At 36.5% G+C, this 18045-nt stretch overlaps 1 protein-coding gene across 1 annotated transcript; it reads left to right on the forward strand.

Moving 5' to 3' along the window:
* Nucleotides 1-7128: 7128 nt before the first annotated feature.
* On the forward strand, nucleotides 7129-8343 carry LOC100661870 (putative olfactory receptor 2W6). Its single transcript, XM_003422179.3, has one exon. The coding sequence runs from the start codon at nucleotides 7339-7341 to the stop codon at nucleotides 8290-8292; it is 954 nt and encodes a 317-aa protein (XP_003422227.1). The 5' UTR covers nucleotides 7129-7338; the 3' UTR covers nucleotides 8293-8343.
* Nucleotides 8344-18045: the final 9702 nt, after the last annotated feature.

Genomic DNA, 18045 nt, shown 5'->3' on the forward strand with positions numbered 1-18045 from the left:
ATGGTTTCTGCTGAGTAGTCCAAGTTTATTCTTATTGATTCTCCTTTGTAGGTGGATTTTCATTTATCCCTAGCTGCTCTTAAAATTCTCTCTTTATCTTTGGTTTTGGCAAGTTTGATTATAATATGTCTTGGTGACTTTCTTTTAAAATCTACCTTATGTGGAGTTCAATGAGCATCTTGGATAGATATCTTCTCATGTTTCACAATACCAGAATTCTCTCTGTATTTTCTGTTATCCCTCACTGTTCTGGTACTCCAATCACTTGTAGGTTATTTCTCTTGGTAGAGTTCCACATGATTCTTACGGTTTCTTCATTTTCTTAAATTCTTTTATCTGATTTTTCTTCAAATATATTGGTGCCAAGTGCTTTATCATCAGTCTCACCAATTCTGCTTTCCACTTGCTCGATTCTGCTCCTCTGACTTTCTATTGAGTTGTTTAATTCTGTAATTTTATTGTTAATTTTCTGAATTTCTGATTTCGGTCTTTCTATGGATTCTTGCAGCTTATTAAAATTTTCATTATGTTCTTGAATAACCTGTTTAGTTTCTTCAACTGTTTTATCTGTGTGTTGCTTGCCTTGCTCTGTGTATTGCCTAATCTCCTTCCTGATCTTGTCCCTGATGTCTTGAAGAGTTCTGTATGTTAATCTTTTGTATTCTGCATCTGCTATTTCCAGGAAGTCACCTTCATCCAGAAGATCCCTTGATTCTTTGCTTTGAGAACTTTTTCAAGTGATCATGGCCTGCTTCTATATGTGATTTGATATTGACTGTTTTCTCTGAGTGTCTATAAGTTATTACACTAGTTTATTTTATGTTTGCCTACTGTATCCTAGCTTCTTGCTTTGTTTTCTTTTGATATGTCCAAATAGGTTGCTTGAATGAGCTAGCTTGATTATTTCTGCCTTTGAAGCTCTAATGTCCTGTCACCAGATGGCTAGAGCTGTTACCAGGTATATCAGCCTAGGAGTCTATTCAGTTTTCTTGCATGAATTCAGCTTAGGTGTTCAGGTAGTTGGCCATCAAGTGTGTAGTACAGGCTCTGTCCTACAGTCTTAGAAGGGCGGTCTTTGAGAGGGTGATTGGTGATTGGTGTAGGTACCCTTATCTGGTTGCAGCAGGGGGTCATGCTCTGAACAAGGCAGGAGGCTGACATCCATCCCCTGAGTGACTGTGAGGAAAGTGCGTCCTTGTTTCCTAGTGTGCACAGATGGGTTGGTTCTGCGGAGGGACCTTGGATACCCAATGCTTTTGGTTGTAAGGCCTGGGAGGTACCAGTTATCCTTGGACCCCTGTCATGGGTGTCTGGGCGACATGAGTGGAGCCACCAGTCTTTAGGGACCTAATGCAGGTAGGTGAGGACCCTATTTAATAGGCAAAGCAGTATTAAACATCAAACACCCACCTCTCCACCACACAGCTGAAACAGTTGCAGTCTTCCAACAAGGGCCTATTCTCCTGAAATAGGCCCACAGAGGTCCATGCAGAGGGTAAAGGTATTCATGGACTGTTTATGTCTGGACAGGAGCTGCTTCTGTCCTGAGCTCCCCAGGTTAGTGGAGTTGGCAGATTATCTTTTCCCCAATTGTGAATTTATACCTCCTCCAAGCCTGGGAGAATGGCTCAGAGCATGCAAAAGGAACTATTTCAGGCCCAGGAAAATCAACAGCCACTGAAGTCAGCTTGGGGGCTGGAGGCACAGTAAAATATACGCGAGTACTTAGCTTTTGCTGAGAGAGCTGTTCTTCTCTGGTTCCGGAGGTGTGAGTAGACTGTTTAGTTGCCTGCTTCTCTCTGAGGAAACTGCAGCTGAACGCTACCACCAGCCCACCGCAGCCTGAGGGTTCCTGGTGAATCAGATCTGGCAACTACTCTCCGATTCTGAGCTGTCTCTCCCTCCCCTGCCCCTCAGTTCATTTTCTAACTTTGCCTTTGATGTTTAGGGCTTCTAGCTTGTCATAAATGTAATCATTTCACTTTTTTGGGGGGGTCTTTGTTGTAAGAGGGTTCACTGGAAACATCTGACTACCACGTCATCTTGGCCCCGCCTCTGTGCTTTTGTATCTTTGCAAGTATATGTATATTTTCATACCTTTTCATAAATATTTATGTATATTTAAAAAATTTTGCTAGCTTGTATTATTGAAATAGATTACTTACAAACAATATGGCACTTAAGGTTTTCAAACACCATTATAAAATTTAGCTGACTACGTTTTGCCAATGTTTTTCAAAGCAGAGCCTGGGTATAAATTCTGTAATCTTATAAATCTAGATATTACTTATCTTACTGCAATACCTGATTCATTGAGGTTGTCAAGGATTTTATTTTACTTGGATCCACAATCAACAGCCATGGAAGCAGCAGTCAAGAAATCAAAAGACTCATTGCATCGAGCAAAATGGCTGCAAAAGATCTCTTTAAAGTGTTGAAAAGCAAAGATGTCACCTTGAGGACTAAAGTGTGCCTGACTCAAGCCATGGTGTTTCCAATATCCTCATATGCATGTGAAAGCTGGATGATGAATAAAGAAGACCGAAGATGAATTGATGCCTTTTGAATTGTGAAGTTGACAAAGGGTATTGAATACACCATGGACTGCCAAAAGAACGAACAAATCTGTCTTGGAAGAAGTAAAACCAGAATGCTTCTTAGAAGCAAGGTTGATGAGACTAAGTCTTCCATACTTTGGGCATGTTATCAGGGGGATCAGTCCCTGGAGAAGGACATCATGCTTGGTAAAATAGAGGGCCAGTGAAAAAGAGGAAGATCCCCAACTATATGGATTGACACAGTGACTGCAATAATGGGCTCAAGCATAGCAATGGTTGTGAGAATGGCACAGAACTGGGCAGTGTTTCATTTTGTTGTGCATAGGGTCACTATGAGTTAGAATCGACTGGACAGCACTTAAAAACAACAACAATGAATATTTGACATCTTAAAATTCCTTAGCAATTCCTCCCCCATGGCTTTGCTCTCTAGCTGCCTGTCTTATTAGGTTCCACCAGCTACCTGGTTTGGGAGTGCCTTATTCATTCTCTTGATCCCATCTTCTGCTCCAATCTGCTTTTGTCTCTAAGTCTAGGACCTTCAGTCCCCTCAACTGCAGTTTGTGAAGGAATAACACATAAGAGTCTACCACTATCACTTAGAGAAAAATAATTGATTTTGGTTTACCCTATGGAGCACAGTCTACTCTGACACACATGGGATTTCCATGAGTTAGAATCGACTTGTTGGCAACTGACTTTTTAACCATCTTGCATAAGCACTATAATAAGGGGAAAGAATAGACTCGTCTTTTATTGTTGTTGTTAGGTGCCGTCAAGTTAGTTCCTACTTATAGCAACCCTATGTACCACAGAATGAAACATTGCTAGGTCCTGCGCCATCCTTAGAATCGTTGTTATGCTTAAGCCCATTATTGCAGTCACTGTGTCAATCCACCTTGTCGAGGGTCTTCCTCTTTTCTGCTGACCCTGAACTTTACCAAGCATGATGTCCTTCTCCAGGGACTGATCCCTCCTGATAACATGTCCAAAGTGTGTAAGACACAGTCTCACCATCCTTGTTTCTCAGGAGCATTCTGGTTTTACTTCTTCTAAGACAGATTTGTTTGTTCTTTTGGCAGTTCATGGTATAGTCAATATTCTTCACCAACATCACAATTCAAAGGCATCAATTCTTCAGCCTTCGTTATTCGTTGTCCAGTTTTCACATGCGTATGATGTGATTGAAAATACCATGGCTTGGGTCAGGCACACTTTAGTCTTCAAGGTGACTTCTTTGCTTTTCAACAGTTTAAAGAAGTCTTTTGCAGCCGATTTGCCCAATGCAATGTGTGTTTTGATTTCTTGACTGCTGCTTCCGTGGGCGAGGATTGTGAGTCCAAGTAAAATGAAATCTTTGCAGTCTGTCTTTTATTAGCAGAGAGTTATAAATGATTTTCTTACGTACAACTTTTTCTTCTGCTGTTCATCCATTCCTCAAAATGCAGATAAAATTAAAATAATTCATTCTTCCATTTTTTTCTGAGATTTTTTACCCCATTACATCATTTAACTAAAGAGTGTGCAATTCTGATCCATGTGATTATAAGAAGCACACGTTTGGTGCCTTATCACCAGTAGGTTTTCGTATTGATAACACATATTTCTTATTCATGCTTTTGGAGTTTAATTTATATAAATGTTTCTACAATTAAGTGATTTTTATTTTGATGTCTTCAATAGAACTGAACAAATTTATACTTTAATGAGTAAATTTTGAAAGAAAAACATAATACACTTTACCTGGAGATAATCTTTAAACCTTAAACCAAAAATATCCCCTGAAGTCTTCTTAAAGTCAAACAAAAATTTAGTTTAACCAGGAAAGAATGTCTGCCTTGAACATTGTGCTCTTTCAATATCTATCTGTATGGGATCAAATTGACAACAACAACTCAAAAGATTAGATAGGAAAGTTGGGGGAAGTATGAGTTTATGTTAATGGGGGAGACACTACTCAGAAAAGGAGGTTGAGAATGGTTGCACAACTTGAAAAAGGTAATCAATGTCACTGAATTGCACATGTAGAAACTGTTGAATTGGTGTATGTTTTGCAGTGTATATTCTCAACAACAACCACAAAATAAGTAAATAAATAAATAATACACTTTAAAAAACTGTCAAGGTGGAGGAACAATATGGGAAGTATTTTTAAAGGAGTAGTTATTTCCATGGCCTGAAAACCTTGAGTCATATTTAATGTAGATCTTAGAAGAATATTGAAGATAATTTTCTTGAACCAATTAGTACCCGTTTATGAATATTTGTGTCCATTCCCAACACTGGATTAACACCGTCATCTACTTTTGCTAGTCTTACTCCCAAATTCTAAAGTGTGTACAGAAATTAGTTTTACTGAGTTTGTTCTCTTCAAAATGAGTTAGGCTGAAGTGTTTCTTGGAAACTCTTTTATGTTTTATTTTCAATTTCATTATCCTTCATAGACAAATTTCTTCAGAGAAAAGTATGATTATAGTAAGTATAATATACTTTAAAACACTTTGGTATGCAATTGATAGAAATACGTTTATTACATTCAGCTATATCCTATGGGTGTCAGTTGCTCTAAACAGTAAATGTACACTCATGGGAAGGTCAGCTGGAGTCCCTGGGTGGTGCAAACGGTTTAAGTACTCAGCTGTTAACCAAAAGTTTGACCATTCTAGTCTACCTAGAGGCACCTCAAAAAAAAAAAAAAAAGAAGCCTGGTGATCTATTTCCGAAAAAATCAGTCACTGAAAACCCTATGGAGCACAGTTCTATTCTGATACACATGGGGTTACCAGGAGTCAGAGTCGACTTGATTGCTCTGGGGTGTCTGAAAAGGTCAACTAGCATAGTGAAATTAGTAGTATAGAGCATCTGTGGATTTCTGACATATTTTAGAGATACTCCTCATTTGTGCATCAAGGGCATAAGTATCTAGCAAGGTGTGTAGCCTGAACTTTACAGGTGGTGTCTCAGACTTGTTCCCTAAGTGGAGCTGTGTTCAGCCATGGAGGAGTTCCACATTCTCGGTGCCAACATGAAGGTAACCAAACTCCTGCCTCTATTGTCTCAACTTCTTTAAGTAAACCTTTTAGAAAGGTAGTACTGGAATGTTTTAAAGGATAGAGAGTGGGGCGTCATTGAATTTATGAAGAGATGGCATAAGCTATTCTATGGCTAATTGCTATTGCGTGTTTCATAAATCTCTGCATGAGTGGCAGAATTTGGTCAGGGTCAATTTTGTTATAAGCTGATCATAAACATCTGGAGGAAATAGGAAAAGCTCAAGTTTTTCAGGGACTGTGATTATTTGCCAAAAATAACTTGAGAGTTGAGAATGACCAAGTTGGCTCTTGTCAGTTCAGAACACTCAATGGACTCTATTTCTCCCATTACATGCTATTGATTTCTTCTTAGTTTATTTCTGCCTCCTTTACAAATGAGGATATGAACTAAAATGTTTAACAGCAAATATCAACAATATTTTCTACACTGCTGTTTAACATTAGCTGGAAGATGTATACATAAGCTCTACTCCCCCCAAAAAGATAAGAAATAAGAAAGTTCTCATTAAAGAATACATAATTCACTCCATTTTAAATTAAAAAAAATTCATTTGAAAATGATTATAAATCCTTACAGAGTCAGCGAGAAGGAAATATACAAAATAAATATATAAAACCTATAGCCCTCCTATCAAGAATAAACAATAAGAAATTAATTAAAATATAATATAAATAAAGATAAACTTCGCATATGAGAATATATGGAATATTTTTATAAAAAATTATTGTTTATCTTTATCAAAAGGGAAAAAATGACTAAATGAGACATCTTATATTCTCAAAAAAAAAAAAAAACTAGTGTAAGTAAAAACTTTAATACAGACATTTCAAGCAATTCTCTGTATTTTGTTTGCATTGTAACGAATTGATTTCAAAATTATTTGAAAAAAATAACAAGTTAGAAAAACCAAGACAATTTTATAAGAAAGAGAGAATTTGTTCTGCCAGGTACTGGGATACTATAAAGCAATAATTATTTTAAAATACTGACTTACAGGTGATTGAGACAAAATAGACATCTCCAAAAGAGACCCAAGTTCATTTCACATTAGAATATTGAAAGTGAAAAGAGTGCCATTACAGATTAGTGAGCAATGAAGGCCTCTTTGAAAAACAGAATGTGAAAATTGATGAAATATTTGTCAACTCAAAACCCCACATCAAAAACATATATGGAAATAAATTTTAAACAGATAAAAAGTTTGAAAAAATTAATGCACAAAAAAGGAAGTAAATGTGTACTTAAATATTTATTTTGCAAAGCGGAAGAATTCTCTGAGCAATAAAAAATCATAATAGAAATGATAACTGTTACAGCATGAAATTAATAGAAACACTTCTGTGATCGGAAAACAGCATAAGCATTAAAAAAATTATAACTGACAAAAATTTACATCATATGTAACAGATCAACGTTATTCCTTATAAAAATAAAAAAGGAAAAGGCTGTATTGTTCTTAGATATTGTCTCTCAGGTGGACATTTCCAGTTCTGCTAATAGGATAATGATGGTTCATTTTAGGTAACCAAATGATAGAGCATAGTTCTCTCTGCAGCTTATTTATTGAACACAGAGTGGTCCTGTGAGATGTTTTCCATAATTTGGGGGTCTGCACTATTTCTTCACAATATTCAGTCATCATATGAGCAATAAAAATGTATAGTCTGTTGTTTCAACTTTCTGGTTCCTTCCTTATCTTTTTTTATGAGGTCAAGAATTGAAGATAATGGGCACATTCAATGCCAGCTCAGGTGGCGACTTCATCTTGCTGGGCTTTTCTGATCAACCCCAATTGGAACCCATCATCTCTGTGGCTGTCTTGCTCTTCTATCTCATGACCGTTCTAAGTAACACAGCAATTATTCTGGTGTTTTCACTGGACAGCCGACTTCACACGCCCATGTACTTCTTCCTTACCAACCTCTCGTTTTTGGACATCTGTTATACAACCAGTGTTGTCCCCCAAATGTTGGTAAATCTGTGGGGGCCAAACAAATTGATTACGTATGCAGGTTGTTTTCTACAGTTCTTCTTTGCCTTCGACTTTGGTGCAATAGAATGCCTTTTATTGGCTGTCATGGCCTATGACTGCTATGCAGCAGTCTGCCAACCCCTGCACTACATGGTTATCATGCACCCTCAGTTTTGTAAAAAGATGGTAGCAGCATCATGGTTGACTGGCCTGGGTGGTGCTCCAGGGGTGAGTTCCTTTACTTTTACACTGCCACGATGTGGCCACCACACAATAGATGATTTCTTTTGTGAGATCCCTGCCTTTCTTAAGATAATTTGTGAGTACACCAAAATAATAGATGCTTTCATTTACATACTTGGAGTACTTTACCTTCTTCTGCCTCTATTTGTCATCCTCATCTCATATGCAGTCATCACTCAAGCCGTGACTAAGATCAAGTCAGGTAGAGGATGGAAGAAGGTGCTTAATACCTGTAGCTCTCACCTCACTGTGGTCAGCCTCTTTTATGGCAGTGCCATTTACATGTACTTGCAACCAAAGAAAAGTTTCTCTTACAATGTGGATAAATTTATTAGCCTTTTCTACACTATTATCACCCCAAGTCTTAACCCCTTAATATACACTCTGAGAAATAAAGATATCAAAGTGGCATTAAAGTGTCTTTTTATAAGAATTCAGGGTTCAGAACAAATGTCAATTGAATAGGAAGATTAATAGTAATAATACAAGAACCCATTGCCATCAAGTTAGTTCCAATTCGTGATGACCCCATGTGTTACAGAGTAGACCTGATCCACAGGGTTTTCTTGGCTGTAATCTTTACAGAACAGACCATCAGACCTTTCTTCTGCAGGGCCACCAACCATCTCTGGGCAGGTGGAATGGCCAGCCTTTCAGTTAGCAGTCAAGCATTTAACTGTTTGCACCATAGAGGCTCCATAATAACATCTATTGAACATAACATATCATTCTAATCTATGTATAGTATCTCATTTAACCTGCACAATAACTCTGATATTCAGGCATCATTTCTTATATTTTCCAGGTAAAAACCTGAGATCAGAGAAGTTTATTAACGTGCTCAGGTAATAGTACTTCTCAGTAAAAATGCAGGGTTAAAACACAAATCTGTCTGACTTCAATATCCTGACCTTTTCAAAACACCACACTACTCTGAAGGAAAGATCTTTTAAGGTTGTGACTGTAACTAATCATAAGAGATTGATGCCTTCTGTTTATGTATATAATGCAGCTAATAAAAATACTTTCTGAGTTTATAATAAGCTTTTCTATTATTATATCACCTTCAATTCTGAAGGCTGACGTATCTTCTCCCTTAAGATATTTCAAATATTTCATTTCTCCCTTTAGATGAACTGCAATTTGTTTTCCTACAAGTAAATAATTTACTCAAACTACTCTGAATCTTGATACGGGTTGTATTTTGTTATTTCTTATGGTAATGTATTGTTCATGAATAAAAATCAAGGAGCTAATCCTTTCTGAAAATTCCTAGTGAACCTACACTGTTATAAAATGATTATGCTAAGGTTCCTCAATCTATTATCATGACATTTGATTTTACCTAATATGAGTGACTATAGAACTGTCATTTTTTTTCGCGCCGTTGTGTGAATGGGTAAAACATCAACAATAAAATGTACTGGTGAAAAATTGATTTGATTTTTTTCTGGAGAGCTATTTGCTTAGACATTTCTAAAATAACTGATGTATTGAGAAAATTAAAAGTTTTATTATTTTGGAATGATATTATTACTTTCTAACCTAAACTGGCAAATTTGATCAGCATTCTAATGATTGCACTTTCATAACAGTTATAATCAATTGAGAAATAAAATACTAAGTCATGTTTAGTTAGGAGTTTATTATGCAGCTGCAGATCATCTGAAAGACTTGTTGCTGAACCAGATTAAAATTTTCAGGGGGAAATATTGTCTACAATAAAAATGGCAAAATATTCTTGTTACCAAAAAGCTGGTAATTTCAATTGAATTAATTATCTTTTTTTTTTTTACATGTAAAGATGTTTACTGAACCATTTTCTTCATTAATTTATTTTATTTTTGTTGTTGTTGAGAATATACACAGCAGAACATACACCAAATGAACAATTTCCACATATTTATACATTAGTCAGTGACATTGATTACATTCTTCAGGTTGTGAAACAATTCTCACACTCCTTTTCTGAATTGTTCCTCCCCCATTAATATAAACTCACTGCCACCTAAGTTTTTCTATCTAATCTTTTGAGTGTTGTCAATTTGATCCCATAATTTAATTATCTCTTGAAGGAGGGCAGCACTTAAGTTGGTGTAAATAAGACTACAGTTTCCTCTCTGCCAGTCTTGGATCCAAGAAGTTTTGAAATAGATACCCATCTGGCATAAAAATATAGATTTAATGGTTTTCTATTGTGAGTCCACCAGCTGTTCCTTGGCAACACTACGAGGCAGTTCTACTCTGTCCTATTGGGTTCCTACAAGTCGGAATCGATTTGACAGCAATGGATTTTTTTGGTTGTTAATACACTTATGTATCATTTCATCTAGTTAATTGCTGAAAACAAGCATAATTATAATTTGCCAAAATGAACTTCATTAGCCATGTTGCATACCTTCAAGTGATACTTCATCCAAATAGTTTTAAAGTAAAATAGTGAAATGTATTAAATGATTAGTTATAAAAATAATCCCCAATGTTTGAATAGTCAAATTCCTTCACTACATTTCTTTTTTCACCTGATGAAAATTAGTTATAACAACGCACTCTTACGTATTAAAATAACATTCTATTGCATGAGTGTGTAGTTTCAGAAAGAGTTGATTTTAATAGTAGAAAGTACACAATTATAGTAATCAGTATATCTGCTGCTACTATAGTAGATGCTGGAGGTTCTTCAGGTAACCAAATATAATCCCTGCTCAAAGATCTTATGGAAAGTATCATCAGATGACTCAGTAGAAAATTTTGTCTAACTTTATCGGAAGAAATTTTTTTTTAATTCCGTGCTACAGAGTAGGTGATCAATATGTAACTGATATATCATTAAATCAATGTACAGCATCAATGGCTTGAGAGATCAGTAAAAAATAATAATCTAAGAATCCTCTTTATTCATATTTAAGGGATAAAGATGCCTCTAAGAAGGTAAAGCCATGTTGTCAGGTAAACTTCAATTCTCAGAGAAAGACTTATTCTAATGTTATCATTAACAGATGATGTATAATGGACTTATCTGTGAGACTTGTTAAAACCACAGAGCAATGCCACCCACCTAACCACCAAATCACATTGTGTGCAGGTGGGACCCTTTATGAAGGGCTGGTGCTCAGCCAAGATTGAAAACAAGTAACCTACAAAATTAGAAAATGTAGGGATGGGATGTTCAGAAATTTGAGTTAGTCCGTTACTTTATGTTTCCTTTATTTACTGTTAGGACTGTAACTTTGGAATGCAGTGCCAAGAATATGGATGAAGATAAAGAAGCCAATATGATAACTCCAATGGAAGCAAGAATGTTGGGAGTAGATAACACATTTCAAGTATGAGCTTTAAATAGAAATTCCCACTAGAAAAATTTATAAGGAAAAATCTCATCTGATTATCCAAATAAATTGTCTTTCATATATGATGGCAGCAGACAGGAGCTTTTCTGATATGCGATATCTCAGACCATAGACAATTCGTGCAATTAAAAAAAAAATAGAATTAATGTAGCCAAGCAGAATATCAATCGAAATGTATAATAAAACAGAATGAACAGAATCAAGATAGGAAAAACAGTAAAGAATTATTTGTTACCAGTTTGTGCTGTATGTTGTTGCTTGATACTCAGCATCTATTTTAGCATCCCTCTGGTTTGCTTCCTTGTGCTGCAAGGACTGGAAAGTGAAAACCTCATTGGACATATTCATGTAAAAATTGGAAGGTGGAAGGCAGATGTAGTGGTTGGTTGTTTTTTCTTGGAAACTGAAATGTAAAAATGTCAGTATTTCAAGTCTAGCTTGATGGGTATCACAGTGTAGTTTTTCTAGGAATAGCAGTCAGATTCTCTGCTACAGTGTGTTTTGTTAATCAGATAAAGATTATCTTCAAAAAAGGATGCAGCTAGCAACGTGATTAATGGTGAAATAATGAACCATTCCCCACTGAAGTCAGGAAAAAATAAATTCAAAATTCGACTTAAAATTGTACTAGATAGCTTAACTAGATTTAATAAGTAAATTCAAAAAGTGGCTGGATGCAAGACAAAAATACAAAACTCAGTTGTATTTATATAAAAATAGTAAACAGTAGGACGTTGAAATTTAAAAATAATATCAGTTACGATAGCATCAAAAAACATCAGATACCTAGGAATAAATCAAAGCAAATGATGTACAAGACCTCTATGTTGAAAACTACTAAACATCACTAAAAGAAATCAAAGACCTAAGTGAACATGGAGATATGCCATGTTTACGGGTTAGAAGACTCAGCGTTGTTAAAATGTCAATTCTCCCCAAACTAATCTCTAGATTCAAAAGATCTCCAACTGTGTAGACAGAATAATGGCTCCCAAAAGAGGCTCCAAACCTAATCTTTGAAACCTGTGAATATATTTTATTACTATCTAAGAGGGAATTGAAGTTGCAGGTGGATTAAGATTGCTAATCGACAACCTTAAAATAGGAAGAGTGGCCTTAATTATCCAGGTGGGCCCAATGTAATCACAAGAGTTCTTAAAGGATGGAAATTAGAGACAGAAGAGTGTCTGAGTGATGTAATGTGAGAAAGACTCAACCAGCCATTGCTGACTTGAAGATGGAAGAAGGCCAATAGCCAAGGAAAAGGCAATAAAATAGATTTACCCTAGAACGTCCAGAAGGGAATGCAGCCCTACTGACATCTAGATTTTACCCCAGTGACACCTATTTTGGACTTCTGACCTCCAAAAATGTAAGATAATAAATTTGTGTTGTTTTAAGTCACAAGTTTATGGTGGTAATTTTTTATAGCAGCAGCTGGAAACTAATATACCAATCAAAATGTTTTTTAATTGAAAAGCTGATTCTAAAACTGATATATGCAAATACTTAGAATGCTGAAAAATTGTCTTGAAACAAAAGAATAAGTTTGAATGAATTACATTACCTGATTCCCAGATTTGCTATAATACAACAGTAGTCAAGACAGCACAGTGTTGGCCTAAGTATAGACAAAAAAGTCACTAGAAAAGAATGCAGAGTCCAGAAACAAACCCACATGTATAGCATCAAAATCAGTTGATTTTTGGCAAGCATGCCAAAATTATTTAATAAGGAGAAGACAGTCTTTTCAACAAATTGTTCTGGAAGAGCTGGATACTCATATGGATAAAAACTGAAGCTCAACTTCTACCTCACATCATACACAAACATAATTTGAAATAAATCGTAGACCTAAACAAATCTCTGGTAAGACTGATAAAGCCCAATTTTATATGTAAGTTCTACCAAATTTTCTGAAAGCGTAGAAATCCACTTATTCAAAATATTCCAGTGATTAGAAAAGAGAAAATTAACCTTCATTCCTTCTATGAGAGCAATAAAATGTTGATCCTGAAACCTAACCAGAAATGTATAAAAAAGGAAAATTAGAGACGTTTTTCACAATAGGTAGAAAATGATGTTGATGAGCACAGATATAGATTAGATAGATTCTTAAACAAAATATTAGCACACTAAATACAATAATTCCTGAAAATGTTAGTACACTAAGTTGGGTCGAATTTAGAAATGCAAAGATTATTTTTTTAAAGTATCTTAACAAACTAAAAATAGAAGGGAATATCCTTAACCTATTAAGGGATATGTATTTAAAATGCCTACTATAAGCATTATCCTAAAATAGGGAAGTGTTAGAAGCAGATGTTCAATATGACTGCTTATATTCAACAGTATGCTAAATTTCCCAGCCAAGTGCAATTAACAAGAAAATAAAGTTGAAGCCACAGAAATTGAAAAAGACAAAGTAAAAGTGTCATTATTCAGAATTTATATGATTGTCTACTTAGAAAACCCAAAAGAATCTACAGAAATGTTATTAGAAATGATAATGGAGTTTTAGTAAGATGGTGAAAACCAATCAATCGCATTTCTACATATCAACAACAATTAGAGGAAGAAATTATTTTAAAAAGAGACAAGATTTATAATAGCAACAAAAACTCTAACCTGGAAACAAATCTTACAAAATATGTGCAACGCCGTACCCAGAAAATTATAAAATTTTACTAAAAGAAATTAAGGAAGACCTCAATAAATGAAGTTATAGAGAGCCCTGGTGGCAAAGTGGTTAAGAGCTCAGACTGCTAACCAAAAGGCTGGCAGCTTGAAGCTACTAGCTGCTCCTTGGAAACCCTATGGGGCAGCTCTACTCTGTCCTACAGGGTCTCTGTGAGTTGGAATTGACTCAACAGCACACAACAACAGCAAGGGTGTGAATATTTAATGTGATAAAAATATCGCTTATCCTTAAATTAATACATGTATTCAAACTACTGACACTTTTGTCATAGAAGTCAATAAGGTGCTTCTAAAATATATGTGGAATAGCAAAATGTTAATCATGGCAAGACACTTCTGAAGAAAGATATTAAGGAGTCTCCTGCCCTACCACATATCAAAACTTATAATAAATATATAATAGTTGATGCAGGTTGGTATTGCTGCAGAAAAATACAAATTGGACAATGGAGCAGAATACAGGGCCCAGAAATATACTGGCATGCACAAGCATGCACGCACACACATGCACACACACAGAATTTTGATATACAAAACAGATATCATAACGTCACTAGGGAAAGAAAAATATTTCAGTTAATTATGCTGGAGTTTGATTACCCATACGGGAAAATAAATTTGGATCTCTACCCTCCACCATACATATAAATTAACTAAAGGTGGATTAAGACTATAACTAAAATTTTTAGGAAAAAATATAAGTGAATGTCTTTCAGACTGTGAGATGGGAGGATTTCTTAAAGAAGACATTAGTGAAAAGAGTAATGAATTCTTCTACATTAAAATGAAGAACTTCTGATCATCAAGAGACCCAGCAATTTCTCTCCTAGGTATATACCCAAAAAACATTCTTGTTATGTCATATATATATGCATAAACAAAAATGTTAATCATAGCACCTTTAACATGAGCACAAACTTACTATCAGTGCAAATGCCCATCAACATGAGAATAGAGAAAATAATTGCAATATATTCAAAAAGAATATTATACAACAGTAAAAAATGAACCACAACTACACAAAATTTGTTGGATGAATCTTAGTAACAAAATACTAAGTGCAAAAAGAAAGTACCAGAAAAGTACATAAAATATGATTTCCTTTGTGTAAGTTCAAAAACAACTAAGCCTTAAAATATATGTTATTTAGGTATTCATATATGTATGTGAATATGTTAGTGCATAAATCATTTTCTAAAGCAAGCATGTGATGAACATAAAATTCAAGATCATGATTGCACTGGGGACCAAGTAAGAAGAAAGTAGAGAGGCATCCCAAACCCACTGCCGTCGAAGAGAGGCATATAGGTAGCTATAAGTTATTGGTAATTGCAGTGGAACTGATTACTGTTGTGGTTGTTAGGTGCCGTCGTGTCGGTTCTGACTCATAGCAACCCTATGCACAACAGAACGGAACACTGCCCGGTCATAAGCCATCCTTACAATCGTTGTTATGCTTGAGCTCATTGTTGCAGCCACTGTGTCAGTCCGCCTTGTTGAGGGTCTTCCTCTTTCCCGCTGACCCGGTACTCTGCCAACACATCCAAAGTATGTAAGACGCAGTCTCGCCATCCTTGCTTCTAAGGAGCATTCTGGCTGTACTTCTTCTAAGACAGATTTGTTCGTTGTTTTGGCAGTTCGTGGTATGTTCAATATTCTTCGCCAACACTACAATTCAAAGGCGTCAATTCTTCGGTCTTCCTTATTCATTGCCCAGCTTTCACATGCATATGATGTGATTGAAAATACCATGGATTTGGCCAGATGCACTTTAGTCTTCAAGGTGACATCTTTGCTCTACAACACTTTGAAGAGGTCCTTTGCAGCAGATTTACCCAATGCAATGCGTCTTCTGATTTCTTGACTGCTGCTTCCATGGCTGTTGATTGTGGATCCAAGTAAAATGAAATCCTTGACAATTTCAATCTTTTCTCCATTTATCATGATGTTGCTCATTGGTCCAGTTGTGAGGATTTTTGTTTTCTTTATGTTGAGGTGCAATCCATACTGAAGGCTGTGGTCTTTGATCTTTAAGTGCTTCAGGTCCTCTTCACTTTCAGCAAGCAAGGTTGTGTCATCTGCATAACGCAGGTTGTTAATGAGTCTTCCTCCAATCCTGATGCCCCATTCTTCTTCATGTAGTCCAGCTTCTTGTATTATTTGCTCAGCATACAAAACGAATAGGTATGGTGAAAGAATACAACCCTGATGCATACCTTTCCTGGCTTTAAACCAATCAGTATCCCCTTGTTCTGCCTAAACAACTGCCTCCTGATCTATGTAAAGGTTTCTTATGAGCACGATTAAGTATTCTGGAATTCCCGTTCTTCTCAATGTTATCCACAATTTGTTATGATCCACACAGTCGAATGCTTTTGCATAGTCAATAAAACACAGGTAAACATTCTTCTGATATTCTCTGCTTTCAGCCAGGCTCCATCTGACATCAGCAATGACATCCCTGGTTCCACGTCCTCTCCTGAAACGGGCCTGAATTTCTGGCAGTTCCCTGTCAAAATATGGCTACAGCCATTTTTGAATGATCTTCGGCAAAATTTTGCTTGTGTGTGATATTAATGGTATTGTTCTATAATTTCCACATTCAGTTGGATCACCTTTCTTGGGAATAGGCATAAATATGGATCTCTTCCAGTTAGTTGGCCAGGAAGCTGTCTTCCATAATTCTTGGCATAGACGAGTGAGCACCTCCAGCATTGCATCTGTTTGTTGAAACAGCTCAATTGAAAGTCCATCAATTCCTGGAGCCTTGTTTTTCACCAATGCCTTCAGAGCAGCGTGGACTTCTTCCTTCAGTACCATCGGTTTCTGATCATATGCCATCTCTTGAAATGGTTGAACACTGACTAATTCTTTTGGGTATAATGACTCTGTGTATTCATTCCATCTTCTTTTGATGCTTCCTGCATCGTTTAATATTTCCCCTATAGAATCCTTCACGATTGCAACTCGAGGCTTCAATTTTTTTCTTCAGTTCTTTCAGCTTGAGAAACACCAAGTGTGTTCTTCTCTTTTGGTTTTCCTTCTCCAGCTCTTTGCACGTGTCATTACAATACTTTGCTTTGTCTTCTTGAGACAGAACAAGCCCAGGGGCTGACTGTGGAACAGACCATCAACTGCTCATATGCAAGTTCAAGCTGAAACTGAAGAAAATCAGAGCAAGTCCACGAGAGCCAAAATATGACCTTGAGTACATCACACGTGAATTTAGAGACCATCTGAAGAATAGATTTGACGCATTTAACACTAGTGATCGACGACTAGACGAGTTGTGGAATGACATCAAGGACATCACACATGAAGAAAGCAAGAGGTCATTGAAAAGACAGGAAAGAAAGACCAAGACATATGTCAGAGGAGACTCTGAAACTTGCTTTTGAATGTCCAGCAGCTAAAGCAAAAGGAAGAATTGATGAAGTAAAAGAACTGAAGATTTTGAATACATTACTGATCAATTGCTTTCGTGTGCTCCTTCTAACCATGGTCTTGCAACTCCCACACAGGTGATTGAGTGGGATTGTGTGATACAGTAATTGTGAACTATCAAGGGATTGGTCAGTTTTGCCTTAAAAGAGAGCAAATTCCAGTGCAGGGAGCCTGCCACCAAGGAAAGAGTTCAGCAGGAGAGACCCAGCAGGAGAGACCCGGCAGCAGGAGAAGGCGTTGTGGGATTCCTGGCCCAGGGAGAGAGAAAACTGAGTGTATTTGGGCAGAGACTGAGGGCTAGGGAGAGGCTTGCCTGCAAACACAGCTGGGAAGAGGCTATCCTGATGGAAGAACTGTATATTGAGTATTCCTGAGCCTGAATTGTAACTGTTACTTCCCTAATAAATCCCATAATTGTGAGTACGTTCTTTGAGTTCGGTGTAGTCACTGCAATGAATTATCAAACCCAGTAGAGAGTGCTATGCGAGGGACAGTTGGTGTCAGAATTAATACAGACGACAGAGAGGAGGCTTGTCCAGCCTCCACCTTATGGGACTAAGGCTTGTGCTGTTGATCTTGGTTCCTCTTCCCCCTTGTGGGGTTGAAGGAGGTCAGAGACCGTCCCCAAGCTGTTTTTACAGTCATGTTGTAGTTCTTGAATTGAGTAGAAGGCTTGAGGGTGTTCACAGTATTATTTTCAATTAATTAAAAATGGAACAATGAT

This window comes from Loxodonta africana, chromosome 1, assembly GCF_030014295.1.
Source record: "Loxodonta africana isolate mLoxAfr1 chromosome 1, mLoxAfr1.hap2, whole genome shotgun sequence".
In the NCBI taxonomy this organism is placed as follows: domain Eukaryota; kingdom Metazoa; phylum Chordata; class Mammalia; order Proboscidea; family Elephantidae; genus Loxodonta; species Loxodonta africana.